Below are 22,935 nucleotides of genomic sequence, written 5' to 3'. Positions count from 1 at the left end.
AACATACTTTTGTATTATTTGATTCATAACTTTCAATAATTACAAACATCTTTTCTACCTGGTTGGTAATTAATATGATTTTTCCAAACATTTTGTTTATTTAGTTTATATTTTAAATATACATGCCCTGCCTAGTTATTATAATGATAAATCATCAAAATGCTATCAAGGAAAGGCAATTTACTTCCTTCTTACACATAAAAACCACTTTTCCTGTTTTACTTAATAGATAAAGAAGTATTTTTAAATATAAATAACTAAACACCTGTCTAGATGGTGATTTCTTATTAAAAAAAATGATTAAACACTGGCATTGCCTTTTTTCTGTTGTTTATTTGGACAATGCTAAGCAAAACTTTACAATCTAAAAATTAATAAAATGCTTAAGTTCTTTTAAACGACTTTTACATAAAATTAATAGAATACTGAAAAAGTATGCTAATTTCTAGATTAAGTGATCTTGAGTTTGATTCCTGTTAAGGGATTGGCATTTTTCCATCTACTACTTATTACCTCATCTTCCTCATAGACAATGATGTAGCAAGTTCAAAGTTTTAACATTCAATTAAATTACAGTAAAGAAAATGTTTCCAACATCAAAATTTTTCATTTGTATGAAAACAAACAATTTTTAAATCCAAAAAGTCAAATATTAATAAAAAATAATATTTAAAAAGCCTCAAATCAGAAAGCAATGCTCCAAATATTACATAACAGTGCAGTAATTTAATTACTTCTTTTATTTTAAATAAGAGCTTAACTAAAGAATTAATAAAGGCATGCATATTATTAGCAATGTTTAAATAGAATGTACATTATTTAGACAAATAAATAACTGGGTTTTTAAATGGTTAATCTTGGATGCCTAAATGTATGTGACTATATGACCAAGTCCGTCTTCAAGTAAGAATTTTCTTCACGTTCTTTTTTCCTATAATTTAAACCATTTGATTCCCCTAAAGCACTAAATTTCATTGTATCATAAAATCTATAATTATTTATTTTAAAAAAAGTATCAGTAGGGCTCTAGATTTCACAACAGATACATGTAGGAATGACTAACTGATTTTCTGAAGTAAATAAACTAGATACCAAATTGAACAAGCTAGAAATTTTAAATTTAAAAAATATTAAAAAATGTATACATCTACACATATTAGAAAAAAGTAAAAAATTCATAAGCCAGTTTTCTGACATTTTTGAGACTATATTATTACTTATTTTGTAGTAGAATAACTGATTTAGCATGTTCTTCTGAATACATATTTTCATGTATTTAGAAACCAGAATTTAAATTTTTTTAACAAATTGGCTGCAATGAGGCACTTTATAAATAGGAAATCTACTTGAGGATACCAACATTTATTCTCAAACCATGTACTAATACAATAATAATGCAGTGATATAATTCAACTAGAAATCGAGGCTCCAAAGAATATTAGTTTATTTAAACATCATACATTTTGATAATGATTAAAGGATTTTAATGCTTATTTTATGGAAATAATTGGGATCATTTATTTATGATACACTGTTACTATGTATTATTTTAGTATTTTCACATTAATTAATTAATTAAAGATTTGTTAGCCTGAATGGAAATGTTTGAAAATAATGCATGGCAGTCACATGCTAAAACTATTCTAAATACATTTTAGGATGCTGCATTCAGAGATATTATTTTGTGTTTTAGAATATGTCAGAAATAGTCAGATTATGAGGAATTCAGTTTACCAACTCTAACAGTACTACTCATACAACATGGTAATAAAAAACAGAGGGGAAAGAGACTTGCTGCATCGTTATTGGTAAATAAATATATTTGACAATGATACAACATTAAATTTTAATCTAATTTTTTTTAATTTTTAGCCATTAAAAGTACAATTTCTATTACAATTAATTAAATTATTAATTGAATTATTATTTAAAACATTAGTTAATTGAATGGAAGAAAATATCATTTTAAATTTAACTATGATCTTGTTTTGATAACTCAAAGTTCAATTAATTTGTTAACCAACAAAAGCACACATCCAATATCGCCAAATTTATAAAAATATATTTGACAGTATTGTCTATTACATATTCCTGTAGTAACGATGACTTTTGTACTTTTTTATATGTTCATGGTTCCAAATAACAAAAATGTCATTCAATGTCAAATCTAGTTTTTCTGTATTATGCTTAACGACAAATCGTTTAACTAACCAAATATTTTTAATCAGCTACACCTCAACAGGATAGTTTTAAAAGTAAATAACCTTTAAGTTGAAAATTTTCATCTACTTTATATGGTACTGTTTATGGTTTCTTATTCATTAATATGTTGTACAAGTAAAGTCTAAATATGAATGAAGTAACATGGTAACTTCCTTCAGCAGAACTATTTCTGCTTTGATTTGGTATTTGGAACTCAATTATTTACAGTTCTCTATTTCTGCTTTGATTTGGTATTTGGAGCTAAGTTATGAAGGGAATTATAATACAGGGCATTGTCAGGATAAAGTGTAGAATTAATCAGTAATCTAAAATAAACAGTAATTAATAATGACGGGACAAAGGAATTTTTTTATAATAATTTTTTTTTTCAATAATGAAGAACTGAATCTTCAAAAAGATAAAAAAATAGTAGTAAATAATAATAATTGTAAATAACTACTTTAACTGTTATTAAAATTATTTAAAACTTTGTTTACATTTGCCTGTTAAATAAAGTCAGGATATAATTTTGTTATAACTGTTAACTAATACACATAAATAAAAGAAGCTGAATTTAATTACATAATCTATCTTTAATACATATTTTTTAACAGAGATTTTTTGTGAACATTCAGTATTGAAAGCATATGAATTAAATCCAAGATTTGGTAAGAATTTGCCGAGGCAAAGAATCTTTAATCAATGACTTATTGAACATTCTAAGCAGTAACCCGTTAATGTAACAGACAAGTGTTGTGAAATAAACTAGGGGCGACAGAAAACACCTTAATTTTTTTTTATTTAAATGTGCTATACAAGGACTGTTGATCCCTTGCTATTGATTGTACTGCATATTACCAACGTCTTTATAATTTTATACGATTTATTTAGTAATATTGCATATGCTAAGCATTTTGTAATAAATAAAATTCAGAAACAATGAATTAATAATACACAATTTTAATGAGCAGGGATTGTTTATTTCTATTAAATACACTGAAAAATTTATTGGATGTATTTAGTCAATTGTTCACATTTAAATACTTGGGTACTGGAAACTTCTATGGAGGGGCAGGTTCTACGAAGTAATGAGATAAATGTAATTTGACCAAAATTAACAACAACAACAGGTCAAATTCAACAAGTTTAGTTTTTCCAACTTGAAAAAATGTTAAGCACATTTATAAAATATTATCATTATCAATCAGTTATCTGTCTTAGGCATGTCTTTTGCATCACATTTGTCTTCATCCTTCTCTACTCCTGGAAAAACTCTTGAGTTACTAATAACGCCCATTTCCCCTTTCTCATCTATAATCTCTATTCTTTTTTAACCTCTATTTTTTTGCATTTTCTAATGATCCTCTCAGCAATGATTTAAACAACTCTACTCATATGATGATACTTCCCAACCTATTTCTTGGCATCCATGATTTAAATTTGTACAGAATTACTACAAAAATATACAAATGTATAAAAAACTAAAAGAATAAATTATATTTTTATTACATTAAATAATTATTTTGAATAAACTATATTTTTATTACATTAAATAATTATTTTGACCTTCTATACATATTTTAATGATGAAGATGGGGGTGTAAATAGAGATAAGATGCCAGACACTAGATGGGAATTGAACAAAAGATCAGCTTATCTAGCAGCCAATGGAACTGACCAGTTACATTGTTTATCACTATTAATTTATTATTTCAATCAATCATTTAGAATAAGCTTCATGAAAAACAGTCTTCATTACAAGAAATTGGATGGATTGGTACATTTATCAACTCAAAATTGTGGATCCTGTAAAAAAGTGACATATTTACAGAATGTTTCTAAAATGGTTTACTTTTTTGAATTCTACTTGTAAAACTAAACATAAAATATCCTTAGGAAAATGGCAATTTTTCCTTGATATCAGCTTGATTTTTGGCTTATGTAATGTTCACGTGAATATCTAAAAATTAATTTCTAGATTTTTTGAAATTGCAAGTTTAAATGGTTAAAATGGATTTTGCATTTTTTTTTAAACCAAGCTATTTTTTTTAATTTCTCAGTAACAAATGAAGATAAGATATCAACTTGAATTTTGGTGTGTGTGAAATTTTCATATAAATATCAAAAAACCATTTCTAAATTTTTCAAAATTCAATTTTCAAGTGGTGAAGAAAAGTAAAAATAATTTGAACAATGCTTACAAATTTTTCCTACTTCCAGTTACACTAAACAGATATTCAGTAGATTGGGGCTTGCAAATACTCTTCAGATAAATAACTGAAAACCATTTTAGGGGTTTTTAATTTTGATTTTTTAAGGGATGTGACAGTGTATGGCACAACCAACAAGCCTGTTGTTACTAGTGTATGTACGACGTGACTGGCTGCCATCTGCCTCCATTTACTTGACTAAGGAAACATAAAATAAAAGTAATTAAGAGGGAAAAGAACAAAGTATATTCACTTCCTAGTGGTGTTTGTTGGGTAACTATACGAATTAAGCAAAATACATTTTTACCTGTACAAAGTACAAGTAACGAGTTATAACTAGTATTTTTAAGATGGAGGCCAACTGTTTTGAAACTCACATTCTTAGCTCACTCACTCAAGAGTTAAGGCTTTTTCTTTTTCTGTTTAGCCTCTGGAACCACCGTAAGGTATTACTTCAGAAGATGATATGTGTGAATGTAAATAAAGTGCAGTCTTGTAGTCTCAGGTCGATCATTCCTGAGATGTATGGTTAATTGAAACCCAACCACCAAAGAACACTGGTTTCCATTATCTGGTATTCAAATCCTTAAGTAAGTGTGTTTACTAGGATTTGAACCTTAGTACTCTTGATTTTGAAATCAGTCAATGTGCAATGATGCACACACACCACTAGACCAACCTGGAGGGTTAAGTTAAGGCATGTACTGACCAAACTGTTGCTGTGAAGAAATTTCAGTACACTTATAGTTTATAAATTAAAAAGGTTTTAATTTTTATTTATTATTATTCTCACAAGCATGAGTTTAATGAACACAAAGGGGGGGGTCAAGGGGGCAGAGTCCCCCTGCCAAGCCATCTCAATTCCCCCCTGAGGGGAGAAAATACCTCCTCGTAGCGTGTCTGGTTGCTACACCACGTACTCCGTTCCTAGCCAAGAGCAGCTTAATCTAAGATCATCTTTTGCCCTCAAACTAATCACATTCCACAGTGTTCAGTCCGGCCTTGTGAGATGCCACTGATGCAGATGCCCCGAGGGACATCTACATCAGTAAATTCGACCCAGTCAATCAGACACCTAATACTACCATGTAGCCCTCAGGAACTAAGCTAAAAGCCTACATGTGGAAGATTGAAGACCCCGCGCCTATCACTACTAATAAGCCCTAAACTATATAAGTACCAACAGTACATACAATTACAACAAGTATGCCACAACAGCATATCAAACAGCAAATTCAGCCTAAATTGCCACAACATATTGATAAATTAAGTGATTGGAGTGCACCCAGCATAAACTAAAGTCCCAAAGAGGTCCCAGGTCTGGACCGCTCAGATTAGCACTATGTTGATCGCAACCAACATTTAACATAATACCCCCATAATAAGTGTGCACTGCAATTCGATCAAAACACCATGACAAGTTAGTGATAACACCCAGAAGAGTAAACTCCCCCTGACACCATTGAAACTTAGCTAATCTAACTGAGGCACGGTGCCTAGCACGCCTACCTCTGGCCAATTCAACTGCCTCAGTGGAGCCCTAGCCACCTGAGATCCTAAACAGGACAAGGTAGTCATAAACAGGACAAACGCCAACGCAGGTTAGAGAGCAGTAAGCTAGTAAAGCAGAACAACAGCAGTAAAAACCACAGGGAGAAAACTAAAACTCCACCAGGTCCACACAATCAAAAAGTACAGCAACCCAGTAGAAGACTGAGACTAACAAAGATAAAGGATAGATGCACTCTTGTCCGATTCAAAAGCGACTCTGCGAATAGAGTCTTACCAAAGAAGAATCTGTTGCCAAAGAAGTGATTTGGCGTCGCAAGAAATAAACCTACAGCCCTCTGCATGAGAAAGGAGATGGATCATGATATCATAAAACAGACAACAAATGATCTGAGACAGATCACCCAGCTTGTGATGAGCATTGCAGAAACAATCCCGAGACTCACAAGTCTCGGAATTTAACAAATTTCCTAACTCTGCGTACAAACACCAAGCTTCAACGAAGGATACTAACTATCCAAGGAATTGAAATACAATTCTACTGCACGTAAGTAACAGCCACTCTCCTTACTGTTGACCAAATGCTTAGAATCTTTGTGCAACCTTCTACAGTTGACGAACGATGGAGCCTCGGCTTTCTGCGGATAGTTGTTGCGCTTGTGACTTTCCTTGCCACAATCTGCGCATACTTACAGAATTTGGCTCTGTGGCCAAAACGACAGCACTTGAAGCACCTTTGTACATCCACATACTCCTTAACCCTACAGGATTTTAGATCAACATACAACCTACTCTCAGACACAAACTTTTTAAGGAGACCAGCACCAAGTTCAAACACGCTGTGATACTGCTGGGCATCTCGCTTACCAGTCTTGAAGAGTAGCCTCCACTCTTTCCTGAAGGCAGCCTCATCCAGTTTGGTATTCGGCTCCCTAACGAGACAGAACCTCCTCATCGGATAGCCGTCGGTCAATGTTGTAGACTATGACCCGGGGCCTACACTTTTGCTTCGGGTCGACCTTAACCTCAAGCTTCTTTACCTCAGGAGACTCCGAGATGACTTGGACTGTCTCCTTGTCATTCACAACCACTACCAGACCCTTGCTGGTCTCTTTAATTTCCCTGATCTTAAGCTTTTTCCGGTCCCTGTGAAGAGCAACCTGGAAATCCTCCTTGAGTTATCTACAGTCTTAGTAGACCCCTCAGGCTTATTTACAAAAATAACCTCGGACTGCTTTGAGGTTTGACTAGCCTCTTGCTTATCTTTGACAACATCAGCGTATCGCTTCTGCTGCCTTGACGCAGACATCAGGACCTGAACTACCTTGACCTCCGCAGGCTTGGAGGCCAACTTCTCAAAACCATCTGCCACAGCAGACAGAACACCCTTGACATGCCATAACATGGCAATATTCTGCTTCTCGCTCCCGCGCTGACGCTGAAGGGACCTTCGACAAAGTGTAGAAGACTGTCTATACTTTGATGCACTGCAGCTAACGCATATGAACTGCCAGGTTTACCCTGAGCAGCCAGAAAATCTTCAACCAACGGGCTGTGTCTAACTTCCCGGTTGGAAATCCCTTCATCTACCTCAGAGATCTCACTCTCTGAACATGAGGGGAATGGTGAAATTTCCACTCTCCTCTTCGCCCAGGCCTAACTACCAGCTGGTCCTTTAGCATGACCAGAGATACCCTAGCCTCACTACCATGAGGTCAAGACATGCTCACTGTCTTCCTTCCTACAAAGAACTCTGGCAAACCCACAACTGATCGTGGGTTCAATGTGACAACTGTCCGTTGCGAGCCACGGAGCTTCTTTATTCCTCTGTCACTCTTTGTACCTCTTGGCCGCCACTGGACTGACTGGGTGCAATACATAAACGTACGGCACGAAACCACAGATTACGGTCCTTGCTCTGAAAAGAGCGCAAGCAGGACTAGGGAAAATCTCTTGCTTGTCACAGGATCTTATGACCAGGAGTCGTTGCCATCTTTCAACTGTGATGAGGTGGGTACACGTCGTATAAATGTAATCCTCTTACCTCCGTGAAAGTAAGAAATAATGAGCCTAAAATGAATAAGCGCTAACTTTGTCAACAGTCTAGTAATCAGTGAAAGCCTTGATACTACTAGAAGGTACTCACTAGACTAGCAGCCAGAAAATAACGGAGAGTAGACCAAAACACAGGAACTCTGGACGCACTTAAGGAGACCAGAGTTACTCCCAGCCTAGACAGGAAGGGTGGGTGAAATGAGCCCTGATCGGCTAAACATCCCCTGACTTTATGGTTACTTGTGTAATCTGACATGAAGTGTGGGTGAAGTCACAACCGGTCTGCTAGTGTATATATATAAAACATGATGTGAGTGATTCTTAATCAACGCCCAGCACAAACTATTGAAGATAAATTGATGAAAATTTATATACATATTCTTCTTACAGTGTAAATGCACACTAAGAAAGGATTTTTGAAATTACAAGCTTAGAGGAGTAAGATGGAATAAAATGCAATTTACTACTTTTTTAATTTCTTGGTAACAAATGAAGATATAAACTTGATTTTTGGTGTATGCAATCTTCATGTGACTATTTAAAAATCAATTTCTAGATTTCTGAAATTCAACCTTGAGAAGAGTGAAGAAAGGTAAAAAAAATGTTGAACAATATTGCAAATTTTCCCCATTTCCTATATTAAACAAGGTATTCAGTAGATTTGGGCTTGCAAATACTCTACAGATAAATATCTAGAAACAATTATATATAAAACTTTAAATTATGATGAAAATGAATCTGTTGTTGAGTTACAATCCTGAATGCACTGGTTTGTAGTTATCAATGTAAAATACTTCTTTTTTCGTTAGCAGTTATTCTTACAACAAAATAAATTAAATCTCCATAAAACAAACAACAATCGTCACTTTTTTTCATTCACAACTACTTAATAATTAAATAAACCTCACCTGGATCTATTAGCAGTATAACTTCTAAGTAATGTTTCAATACCATTATGAAGACGTATTAGAGCATCTCTTGTAGTTAAACCGTTGACATCACATTCACTACTACTTGAATTTATGTTTGATGATAGATTGCGAAGTGGTAATGATTCAGCCATTCTATTTAACAAAAATGAAAATATAAAATATTTACAACACTTATATTATTAGATATAGCCTATCCACTAAATTACAAAATCGTAGAATAACAAGAAAATTTAATGCTGATTACCCTAATTAATATTCCACATAAAGGCCCACACAGCTAGACTGACAAATAATAATATTTTTTCTGATCACTTTAATTACTATTCCATGCACATTCTTCAGGTGCTCACACTTAAGATTATTTGTGCCTTTGGAAATAGCAGATGTTATAGAACAGCAATTGAAGAATAACTTAATTGAGGATATTCAATTAAATGCAGCATAATCTTACCTTTTAAAAATATAAACTTAATTGTTTATAACTAAACGTTACCAATAAAATTCTGCATCTGAAAAAAAACTTATATCTAAATGAGTATAGAGTATGTTTGTTTACAGAAAACGTCTATGGTTTATTCTGTAAAATAAAATAATTTTTCTATAAAGGTCTATGTAAACAGTTTAAGCATTTCTCTCATTCGATTTTATTTCAATATCATTTAACATATCTCATTCTACAAACGTTAAAAAATACAATATGCAATAACAGTTGCAGCAAAATAACATAAAAGTAAAGCAATAAAGTTATATTTAAACTGTAATCAAATTTGTTAGCATACCTAAAAAGTATGAATTTTCCCAGTTAAGGTAATAGAAACATAATTTTTCAGGAACTAATTGTAAAATCATTAATTTTGATGCATATAAAAAACTTTTTTCAATACGATAAGTATATCACAATAGACATATTTCATATACTGCTTACTTCTACAACCCCAACAACATACTAACATCGGCAATCTAAAACTAACAACAATAACCTTTCACCCTACTCCGAACAGACAGACAACCTATCGGTTTAAAAACCAATCCGTTGTCAATTCTTAGTTGGGATTTATTTTCCTATTTAGTTGTAATATTATTGCATATTCTTTTTTTAAATTTACTGAACCAAATTTAATAAATATAGAATTAAAAAAGCTTATGTCTTGTTTTCAGTGAATCTTGAGGTCAGCTTCAGTGACTATATTTATTATATTAGACCTAGTTCGGTTAGTTATTAAGAGTTCATCATTAAATAATATTTATCGCCCATCTTTACGGACAATAACAGCGAATTTAATTTTGTATTTAATTCGTGGGTAGTACAGATTTTCGTTCCTAATACTCATCATATGATGCAAAAACAAGATACCAGCAATTATAGTAAAAACAGAAAGAAACAAAGCATTATTTTTCAAATAGTAGAATAATTCTTGTTATTATTTTTCATTTTTTCGTCTGCTACCATAGTAGCAAATTAACTCGAAAGGTAGCGCTATTTCAATATTTCAACGAATCAGAGAAAGTCTTTAGCAAACAAAAGAATACCACCACGTCGTAGTTTAAAAATTACCCGCTGTCACCATCTATATAAATAAAAATGTAAATGTTCGTTTGTTAAAAATCTTAAATCTCCGAAAGTTCTTCACCGATTGCTTTGAAAGTCTGACACAACGTTACATTCGAATATGCGCGTTTTTATATACCTACTATTTATATACCTAAGATGTCACATCTGTGACAGGTATAAACATGTTTTTGAAAAACAGTGCTATCTGTTGGACGTAAAAGCAACATACGCTATACTAAATATTTTACGATTTCATTTCAGTGTTACTGATATGTGTGTCCGCTATAGACTAAAAAACTAGTGGACTGATTTACCCGGGGCGAAAAAGGGAAAAAGGAAAAAATCGAAAATGTTAAAAGGGGAAGGTGGAAAAAAGGGAACTGGGAAAATGGACCATGGAGAAATTGGGATAAGGAATATGGTAAAAATGAAAGGGGCGAAGGGCAAATGGGAAAAATTGAAGGTTCATAATGTTCATTTTGTTAATATTTTATCAAACTTTCAATTGTGTTCATTTAATCTATATACATGCTCAACTCTACCAGTAGTTAAGCATTGCCGGGTCGGCTAGTTCCAAATAAAAATTGAATTAAAATTGGTTCTACCAAGCAATGAGTAACTTATAGTTTATGGCAGTTAACGAGAGATATGCATCACTTCTGAGTTTACAGTTACATTCCTGATTATGGACCATAAGAATTCTCTTGAACGCCTATTTCATCATGGTAGTTGAAACTGTAATCTTTTGCTGCTCTCTGTGTATTGCCTTTGCCACCAGCAATCACAACACTTTTATTCAAAACTGCATTGATGCATTTGTAAAATAATCATTTGGTAATTTTTAAATAGCCAGTTCTTTCTATTATAAACTTAACGAAAATGAATCTATGGTATCATAATAACAGTATAAAGTCTGATGAAAAATATCTGAATAAAAGCAATCTTATCAAAATCTATAGAAAAAATAGTATATGGTTAGCATAAAGGAAGAGGGTTTGAATACCCAGTACAACCTTACTTCTATATAAAGCCAAAGAATAACAATTTAAAACGGAATAACATTTTCAAAATGAAAACTTTTTAAAGGAAAACAAAGTCATTATATTAACTAATGGAGTTTTGTTACACTGCTAAAGTAAAGCTTGTTTATGACTTCTTTTATGAAATCAAGTCACAAACAACTTTCATGACTTTCTGTACTAAACAATATTATTCACTTTCGGTTAATATTAAAAAAAAATCTTCCTTTAATATTTTATCCATCAGACAAAAGTCAGAAAAGTAAAAAGAGATCAAAATCATGTTAAAAGAAAATATGCTTCCTCAATTTTATATTTAAACACTACATGCTTAATAATAAGTCAGACATTTATAAATATATTAACTTAATAAAATATACACAGAATTGAATTTACATTAGATGTATATAGGGTGTGAAAATGCCATACCTGCCAAATTCAAACCCAGGAACTCTAGATGTAAGGCCAAATTGCTATCACTCGCACATCGGAGGCCGGCACATTAGATGTATAACAGCTGAATGTAGGCTTCTTATTTATTTATATGATTACTATTTTATCACGACTAAATATTTGATTACAGAAACTTTTAAGAAGTTTTTAATTTTATGTAAAAAGAAATAATAAATTGTTAGTTTTTCTACATATATATATATATATATATATATATATATATATATATGTGTGTGTTTTAATTTAAATATTACATCCTTTTTAATACAGTGCCATTAATAACACTCCCACCTGTAATTCCACTCAGAAAGAAACAGCATAATTAGGCCTGAAATATTTTTTCAAAGAATAAATTCCATATAAGTTTAAAGGAAGTCATATAAAGTTTTAGTTACAAAAGTGTAATCTTAGCTGTGTCCTTCAACTTTAGGAGTTCCTTGATTTTCCTCATTCTGCCTGGTTATTTCCCTCTTAACTTTCATGAACTTAGTTTTACTATCATTTGTCTTTAGTCCCATCAGTTCCAATTCTTCTTTATGAGCTATTTCAGGTGTTCCACTATCTCTGCAAATAAAGACCACGTCATCTGCAAATGTTATAATGTTTATCTGTGATCCGATTTTTATTCCAAGATCTGAGATTCTCACCTTCTGTAGCGAATTCTCCAGAGCCATCTTCGCTCAGGCGTGTCAGCTCTAAGTGTTTATTTGGTATTCCAAATGTTTCCATTTTTTCCCATGTTTCCTTTTGATCCAGGCTGTCATGGCATTGGTGAAGTCTATAAACAGGCAGAAAAAACTATTTTTTGAATTCCCAGTATTTGGCAATAGATTCCTTAGTATGAATACCTGGTCTATTGCTGATCAATCTTGACTAAATCTTGCTCCTAAAATATGCCCCTATAATTAGAACATTCCTGCTCGTCTCTTCTTGTGAAAAAGTATAACTTTGATTTCCTTCCATTCCGCTGGGATGGTCTCTTTCTCAGATATTTCTGAAAGAAGTCTGAATGTCTGGGAGCCTATTGTGTCTCCTCCTGTTTTGGAGCTTCTGTTTCTATGCCATCTCCTCTTAGAGCCCTGTTGTTTTTTAGCACTAGTATTGTTTTTCTGATTTCATCTAAAGTATGAGGTGGAACTGAAGGTTGTTCAATATTACCCCAGACATTCTTTTCCTCTTGATTTTTTAATTCTCTATTGAGAAGATCACTTAAGTAATATTTCTACATTTCTAGAAGTTCATTTTTTGCACTACTACTTGTGCTGGATTTATTATTTTTCCAAATGCATTATGGACCTTTCCGCCTTCTTGATAAGTTAGTTGATCCAGTCCCTTTTTTTCCTTCTCATTGCTCTAGACAATTCCTTATTTTTGAATTGTGTTCCTTCTCTGAATTTTTAACTGTTCCCTCAACATTTTTTATTTTGCTTCTTTCTTCGTATTTATAAACTTCACACATTCTTCATCAAGCCAGGGCTTCTTGTTCATCCTTTTTCTCTCACCATAGAGCTCCTTGGTACACTTCCTAACTAAGTTTTTGAAAATTTTCCCATTTCATTTCTAAGCTTGTACCCTCACTGTCCTCTAAAACCTGAAATCTGTAAGCAAGTTTTATTTTAAACTCTTCAGCTATTTCTTTATTTCTAAGTTTCTCCACTGCTAACAGTGTCAAGGTGTTGTTTGTTCTTTTGTTTTCTACTCTAACTCTTTGGTTTGTATTAACTAGTACTAAATTATGATCTGAACTAACTTCTGTCCCTCTCATACTTCTGACATTTGAAATGGTTCTTCTATGTCTGCAATCTATTAAGATGTGGTCAATCTGGCTTTAGACTTCCTCATTCAGAAATACCCATATCACTTTATGTATTTTCTTTCTTGGAAACAAAGTGCTGGCTACCAACACAGAACTTTTCTTTCTCTTTCCTGTTTAGCCTCCGGTAATTATCATTCAGATAATACTTCAGAAGATGAGTGAGGATGTATGAGTGTAAATGAAATGTAGTCTTGTACAATCTCATTTCGACCATTCCTGAGATGTGTGATTAATTAAAACCCACTCACCAAAGAACACCGGTATCCACGATCTAGTATTCAAATCCGTGTAAAAATAACTGACTTTACTGGGAGTTGAACGCTGGAACTCTCAACTTCCAAATCAGCTGATTTGGAAAGATATATTCACCACTAGACCAACCTAATGGGTTACCAACACAGAACTAGCAATTCTTCTGATTGCAAAACCTGCTCTCCCACTGTAATATATGATGTATTTCTTAGTATTGATTTTTTCTGTGTAGAGCTATAAGGTCCATATTATAGCTTTCAAGTTCTGCTGGTATGTCTGTAACACTTGGTGCTGCTAATGTTTGGACATTCCATGTTCCTAACCTAAGGTTTTTTAACAAATTTGTTTTTTATCCCACAGTCCCTGTTCATTTTCTGCGGCATTATGTTGACATTTCATGGCCTGATTTTTTCCCAAGTTAGGTTGTTGGCTTGATGCTTAACCTTAACATTACCTTGAAGGCTTCAGATTGTCTGGCTTTAGCCTACCTCATCAGTGCCAAGCCCTCTGCAAAGGCGTTTCCTCCTTTGCGTCATGGGTAAGTACCAGTGCAACCTTGTCTATACCTTCATTTCTGTACCACTGGAGCCAGGCAGTATGGTGCTTCCACTAGTTGGCAAAGATTACTCTGTCTAGTATCAATTATTTGCAACAGAACCTCTTTAACTAGCATAAAAAATTAGTATTACCTATCATTACAAGGAGTTTATATAAAGACATTTACTTGTGTTCAAATAATAGTGTTACTAAGTTAAAAAAATATTATGTAATGACTGATGGAAAAAACTGATTGAAGATTACATTCTTGCATAATAGAAGAGTTCAAGAAAGCTATCCCACGAGTTGATTTACTAGAAAAGGTTAACAATTTCTGTTGAGGAGCATTGTCATTTGATCTTGAAGGAGTCAGTATGAAGCCATCAATTCACTAATGTATTCCTAGTTGTGCCTTATGCTTTAAAGGATTTGTTAGAAACTAGCAGTTAACTATAGATATTTCAAGTTACGATTGATGCCTTGAAGGATAAATTAAGTAATCAGAATAGAATATTTTATCTACTAAAGATTACCATAATGTACAAGGATAACATTGAAATTAACCAATTGAAAGGGGCAATTAAATTAGACTTTTTGTCTGTTATTCACTCAAATTTAAAAAAATAAAAATATTAAATTGCTGTTTATGACCAAAAAAAAAAAAATAGATTGTAATAATGAATGAATAAGGTTGAGATTAAATCTAACTTTTTGAAACAGGCAACATAATTTTATTATTGCATGGTTTTTGTATTACACCTTTAAATTTAAATAGAATTTGTATTTATTATAGAAATAATTATTACGGACATATATCCTGCAGTTTTGTGACTTCTTTCATATTTAATTTCAGTTGCTTCTCAAGTAGATAGACATCACATTAAAGCCGTAGTAAAAGCAGACCTTTTTCATTTTATTATTTTTCTTGATATAACAGGTCCTTATCCAAATACTATCTATTAGTTTTTCTTCAAGTGTTTGCATGAAAATATATTTTCCGAGAATGTGTAAAAGAATCAATTAGTAACAAAAAATCTATTATTGAATCAAAACTTTCAACAAAAAAAGCTCATGGATTTTTCATAAATTGAACCAAACCAAACATTCCTGGTAATATGTATTATAACATTCATTTTACAAATTTAATATATGTACTTTGTTGAATAATCACTTATACTTTTACAGTTACCAACAAACATTTACTAAAAAAAGGTTCAAATAAAGTTTTTTTCCCTGTTTAGCTTCTAGGAATTACCATTCAGGGGATGATATGTATTAGTGTAAATGAAGTGTAGTCTTGTACAGTCTCAGTTAGACCATTCCTGAGATGTGTGGTTAATTGAAACCCAACCACCAAAGAATGTTGGTATCCATGATCTACTATTCAAATCTGTATAAAAGTAATTGCCTTTACTAGGACTTGAACGTTGGAACACTCTACTTCCAAATCAGCTGCTGCTTTGGGAAGATGCGTTCACCACAGACCAACCCAGTAAGTTAAATGAGGTTATATCTATGCTAGATATTTCACCTCTAATTTGTTGGATCCTACTTTAACACTCTTAGCGCCATGTGTATCAATCTGATACATTTTTAGAATTATCAAAACGGCCATGTATATAATTTTGATGCACACGTAATGGTCTTAATAAATAAATAAAAAATGTCTGGCCTGGGGTGAAGTTTTACTGATTTAGGCGTGGCGCTAAGAGTGTTAAATAAGTAGTAAGAATTTTGTGCCCCGTGTATAGAAGAAAAGCTGGCAAAATATTTCATGACTTTCCTAGATATGCCAGTCAAAAAGTAGTATTGTAAAACCATAAAGATTCTACCAATTTTTAAAAAAGTAGTATTCTAAAATCATAAAAAATTCTGAAATAAAATTTTTTACAGATTTTGTAAAAAAATCATTAAAATAAAATAGCCCTAAAAAGTCATTATTATATGTTCTTGGGACAATTTTTCTATAAAAAAATCTCTTTTAATAATGATGTCATTGTTCATAAAAATTACTTTTAGAGATGACTGAAAAAACTAAAATAATCTTTTTTGAATTTTTAAAACTTGGGAGTCCTAGTATCAGGGGGCTTTTTAATTGATAATGATGATTATCATAATAGAAGATTTAAGATTTACCATAAATTCACAAATTTTGGATAACAAAGTTTTTATTTTAGGGGCTTCCTTACTCTCATCAGTAGTCAGTGTTCTCTCCTCTCATGTCTGTGAGCTGGTGACCCAATTCATATCCTGCCATAGCTTGAAATTTCCTTACTCTGGGAAAAATTTAGGGAAATGTTTATAAAGAAGTGATCCCAAACCAAAAGAAATTATTGAAAAGAGAACCGTTTAAAAATATTAAAAAAACAAACAATAATTTTTACAAAAGTAATGAAAAAATTTGCTTTACATTTTGGGTTCGAAATATAATTTAGGTTCCAAAGCTACTTTAACTTTAATAGCCCTTTAAGTAATAAAGAAAAACACACAAAAAAAAAAATTAATTATTAAAACAGCTTTTTCTGAAATATTCTTAACAGGTTAAGTTTAACATATTTGCTTAAGTAAAATTAAATTCCTTTTTTTGCTACATATCCCTTTAAATGAATTTTAAAAAAAATTAATATGATCAATGCTCCATGTATAGAAATATTAGAGCTAAATTTGAAGAAAATCGATTCAGTAAATCCTTTGTTATAAGGCCAAAAGCAATAGGACACACTTTTTTTCCTAGATGAACTAGTTTGATCCTAAAGCATAAAGATTTGCAAAAAACCCAATACCCCATTTTTGACATACACTGTACTTTCCCCTTAAATGTAACTATACGTAGAAAAGTAAAGGAAAGATTCTCCAATCAATAGGTATACCTACATATTCTGAAAAGGTCATTCACCTCTACCTTGAACTAAATGTAATAAGCAAATGGCTCCCATCAATAAAAAATCAAGTGGCTCAAAAATACCAAATGACTGCTATCGTATAGTTGTAGATGTCTGAAAAATACCATTACCATTTACATATTTGAATACAAAAAAATATTGTCGAGAATTGGAAAGAATATTTGAGCTACATTCATAAAAGAAGTTTGGGATTGCTGCAAGAACAATATTGGTGCTCGAGAAATTTTTTGATAAAAATAATGCTGTGGACCTCAGAGAATCATATAATACTCCTTTTTTTTTGTTCAAGATAATTTAAGTAAAAGGAAAAAGGTTTATAAAATGTGGACAACAGAGATTCATCACCACTTACTGTACAGCTGACTACCAACGTCAGCTGAAAAGTTTGATGACATTCAACTTTTAAAAACTTTTTGCAAACCTCAGGACAAGACTTCCTTAGAAATTTGTCAGTAGTAGCTGACAAGAAAATGTTAAAGAGTGAACATTTTTGTTTTCTATTAAGATTTAAATTTATTCGTTTATTATTTTATTTAATATAACTTAATTCTGTTACTTATATAATATTTCAATTTATTAAAATTTTTTTTTGTTTATTTGGTTTGTTCTATCAAACTAAAAAAACTCATTCACCTTTCCAAATCTGAAATACTTGTTTTTAATCAGAATGATTTACACAGCTGTAATAAAGTGCATTTCTAAAGTATAAATTATACTAATTTAATAAACTTGATAGAAATAAAATTTTAATCATAGTTCACGTGTTAACATAAAAACTGAATTTAAAATTCAGTAGAATAATGTAATAAGAGTCCAGATAACAATTTCAAAAAGTTACATAACTTTGGTATTACAAACTATTATAAAATTACTCAAATCAGTAAGTAGTATGTGACTGAACAGATATCAGAAAGTGCTTAAATTATATTATCTCAATAAATTTTTATATGCTTTTAAGATTATGAATTCCTTTTTCAATCAACTGGTACTGTTGTCATTTTTATGTCATATCATTTTACTGGTTTGATGCTCTTCAAAGGAATTAGGATACTGAATCTTTGATGTTAATATCCTATGTATGTTCACTTTTGTATTGCCAGTATTTTTTTCAATAATATTTGGATGTGACAATATTATAGACTAATATATAAAATAATTACAAAAATTTCTGACAAACGGCAACTTCTCCAAACAATTATTTCACAAGACTTAACTGCAATCTTCCTGTAATTTCTAGTTCCTCATAACAAAGAATTCTGTAGTTGTTGGCAATATTGCTTTGGTTTATGTCAAACATGTCTTAATATGAAAAGTAAATATCACCTTAAAGGTATGGCCCTGAAAATAAAATCATACTAAACTGGATCAGTGTGAATGAAAAAAAAAAACAAAACAAAAATAAATATAATCACAATTTTTTTTAAATTTATTTTACACATCATTAAATGTAATATACAAAAGAATAGTATCAGAAAAACATTTACATAATGTTTACTGAACTTTCTGTATTTTTTTTCTTTTAAGCAATATTTAATATAATTATTTATTACAAGTTTCTGTTCATAATTCATTATCATTATTATTTTTAGCAGAATCTTATTATTTGAGCCTAAGCAAAGATAATTAGCCACTAGAATTAATTATTTTGTAATTACATTTTAATTAAAAATAATAATAATAATAAAATTTATAACTATAATTACTTATTAAAATTTTTTATTTTATAAAATTTAAAAGTAAAGTATACACATAATTATATTTATCAAATAAAATAACTAAAAATAATACATGGATTTATAATAACATATAAAATAAATCATATGAACTAAAAATAAAATAATTCATTTTCTGAAATTTTATATCTATTGCACAATAAAAAAAGAAACAAACAAAATAATAAAATATTATACAAAACTCTTTGGTTCAGCTAGCTTCTTTTATATTCAATTCCATTTTTATCTTTTTGTTACAAACTAATTCCAAGGTCTATATTTATTTTATTACCTTTTATTCATCAATTATTAGTTATAATAAGTTAAGTTATAATAAATACTTATTAATTTTTATAAAGATTACATTCACTTTTAATAGCTGCTAAAATCTATTTTTATAATTTTATTTAGTTAATGGTTTTCCCGATATTTTTGTCATTATAAAAAAAATATGATTAAAAGAATTTTTATCATTACCTAATAAACAATTTCATAATCTACGCCAGTAAAAAGACACAGGTTTACAAAAAATCATCATAAAACATACATAAAAAAAGACATCTACAATGTCTTTTCACAAAATTATGAGCATTTATATTTATATTATTAAAAATAATTATGCATTACTAAATTTTTATACGCAAGAAGAAAAGCCAATAAATAAGTACTTAACACACCAAAGTAATGAAGTCCACTATTTAGTTTAATATAAATGAGTAATACATTTTTATTTTGGTAATAAAAAAATAATTCCAAAAAAGCTAATTGCTGAATTTCCTTTTCTTTTTTTTCTTAATTCAATAAAATTACTTTAAATTTTGATCAAGAGAATACATGAAAATTATTTATTAATGTTCACATTACCTGTTTATGTATTAAATAAATATTTTTTTTGGATGGAACAAAATTTTTGGTTAATGTAGTTCAGTTTTGAAGGGTTATACTGAATTATTTAAATAAACGATTTGTAAGAAATGGATTTATTTAAATTTAATTTTATCATTCAGAGAATAACATTAACTTGAAAAAAGGTAATAACTTTTAGTGTTAGCTGCAATATATAGTATGTATAAATCTGTTACTCTTATTAAAGTAAACACTATAAAGATTTTACTAACAGAAAATAAAATAATATTCTGACCTTTAAGAGGACAAGAGACTTACATCAATTTGAACAAATATGAAATTCTACAATAATTATTTAAAAAAATAACAATGGAAAGATTTTTTAATTTAAACTTATGTAGACTCCTCATGTTCTACAAAACATGAGAATATTCTATTATTTATAAACACTGGATGTAAAATTTTATTTGAAATTCATTAATATTATTTGAACAAAGAAAAGTGATCAAATGAATAAAACTCAGCACTTTTTTGGCATTACGAAAACTAGAAATGGTTCTATGATGAAAAAAAAGACAAATTAGAAAAAAATTCATTTATGTGGAAGGTGACAAGCAAGAATCCATCAAAATTTGTTAATTATTAAATAAAAAGAATCATTTCAACTTTGAATTACTGTCAAATAAAAACTATATGGTACTTACAACAGCATTGATCAGACTAGTTTTTAGTATAAAACACAAAATATTGTACAATTTTTTACCAGTTATAGATCTGAATGAAATTCTAAGTTTTTCAAAACTAAGAGAAAATTTTAGCAAATTTAGATTTTACTGCATAGTTAAATTGTCTAAAGAGAACTAAATACATATATTTTTGTTGTTTTTTAAAAATCTTCATCAGTATGAGGGAAATACCACACTCCTAGTTTTCTTTTCTCTGAAAAATTTATATATGTATATATACATACAAATTATATATATATATATATATACACACACATTGTTTTTTAAATGTACAAAAAATTATACAATTCAAAATAATTTTTAAAAATAACATTTGAGATTTTACAAGAAAGTAAATTTATACTAAAACAAAGAATGTTATTTAAAAAAAAAACATAGCTGCAGAATTCTATAGTTTGAAAAATAATTTACTGTTATTAAAACTTAAAAAAGGAGCTATTCTGAACAAAAATATTAAAATAAAATTCTTAGTTTCAACAATTAAAAAAAAAAAAAATTAATAACAAAAATATAATCAACATAAAAATGCCATAGAAAAATATAACTGCACGTACCCATTGAAGAGATCAGGTAATATATCAAAATAAATCAAATCAACAAAATATAAATCATTAAAATAATATTATCACCATGAAATTAAATTGCAACATAAAGTAAGCTGGAATAATAATAATCATTATATTAAATACTAACCTATGAAAAATTATTGATTAAAAATTAATTTTAAATAAAACTAGATGGAGAACAAAATTAAAAAAATGCAAAGAAAATTAAAACACAAAATAAAAAATAATTATTAATTGAAAAGGGATTTAAGTCTTAATATTCAATAAAATTTTACATATATAAAAAATATAACTATAATTCTGATCTGAATGATCAAATATTAACAATGAATTCATTATCAAAGGTATAAATGAGTCCAGTAATCTTATCAAATTTTGAATAATTGTAATGTCAGAAGTAAAACAATATTATTTTTACAATACAACAAACACAAAAACATCACTTTCTGAGCTGCTCTTCATATTATAATATTGCACAGCATTAGTTACAGCCCTAAGTAAGGTAAAATTACAATTTTTTTTTTTTCAATTTACTGAATGTAGTCTTTAATAACAATGAAATGAAATTAACAAAAAAAGTCACTAAATCAATTTACATACATTTTTACAGTTTTTTTTTTACCGAAGTTCATTCTTGGGCAGTCAATTTCAATGATTCTTGTAGTTAATTTTTTTTATGTAAGAAAAATATTTTTATAAAAACAAAAGTGGTTTTTGGTTTCAATAGAATATAGTGCCAAGATGCTTACGCATAAGACAAGTAATATTAGAAAAAAATAAGAATAAAACACATATTATTTTGATTTTCAGATAACATTATAAAATTACTGTATAATAATTTTAGTTATATAATTAAAATGTGATTTTTTTTAGATTTGTATTTTATACATTTCAAAATATTTTCATCAGTAGAAAATTCAAAGACATGAAAAATTGTCATTAAATTTAAGCTGCAATTATTATTTTTACTGATCTATACTTGAAAACTGAAACAATTACTTCGAGTTAATGTTTCAATAAAAATTACTAAGTAGAAGAATCAGACTTCTTGGTAGATACAAATTAAATTGAATGAAGAACTGTAACTGTAGCATGAAATGTCTAATAATAGAAGGAAGGAAAGAGCTTTTGCAAATATAAGGATCTATGAGAAATGTGAAGAGTATACCTGTAATGTATAATATAAGCAAAGGGCAAATCAAAGAAATAAATAATTGCAGAATTGGATGGGCAACAAACATCAACTCAGTGGCTGGTTTCAGTAGAAGAATGTTAAAAATAGGATGTAACTCAGGCTATCTGATAATTTTTATGATATACCATTTTGATTAACTAATTAGGAGACATGGAAAATGACAACGAAATTAATGAAATATACTTTCTATGGAGAGGTTTTGAATAAGTGTCAGACTTTCTACGTAGAAGTTGTATGGAGTAGTGGAGTGAATCAGGAATATTGAAGTAAGAGAAAGAAGGGGTAAATATAATATTACAATCAATCAAATTTAAAAAAAAAAACATATGAGGAATGGAGGATGAAAGATAGCAATCTTCAATTCAGTCGGATTGAAGCCCACCAGAAAGAAGGAAATAAGATAAATTTCAAAGAAATATTAAGGTGTGAT

At 29.9% G+C, this 22,935-nt stretch overlaps 1 protein-coding gene across 1 annotated transcript in view; it reads right to left on the bottom strand.

The window, feature by feature from the left end:
• Positions 1-9,842, bottom strand: part of l(2)k05819 (transmembrane protein 94-like protein l(2)k05819) — a 116,505-nt gene extending 106,663 nt beyond the window's left edge. Inside the window, exons 1-2 of the mRNA XM_075374755.1 lie at positions 9,688-9,842; positions 8,885-9,040 (exon numbers count right to left, since the gene is read on the bottom strand). Coding sequence (XP_075230870.1) covers positions 8,885-9,039 — 155 coding nt within the window. The 5' untranslated portion in view covers position 9,040; positions 9,688-9,842. The remainder of the gene's footprint in view (positions 1-8,884; positions 9,041-9,687) is intronic.
• Between the last annotated feature and the right edge of the window lie 13,093 nt (positions 9,843-22,935).

The sequence above is a fragment of the Lycorma delicatula genome, chromosome 9 (genome assembly GCF_047948215.1).
Source record: "Lycorma delicatula isolate Av1 chromosome 9, ASM4794821v1, whole genome shotgun sequence".
Lineage (NCBI taxonomy): Eukaryota > Metazoa > Arthropoda > Insecta > Hemiptera > Fulgoridae > Lycorma > Lycorma delicatula.
The sequence above is the reverse complement of the archived record's forward strand: the minus strand, read 5'-3'. Positions and strand labels throughout refer to the sequence as shown.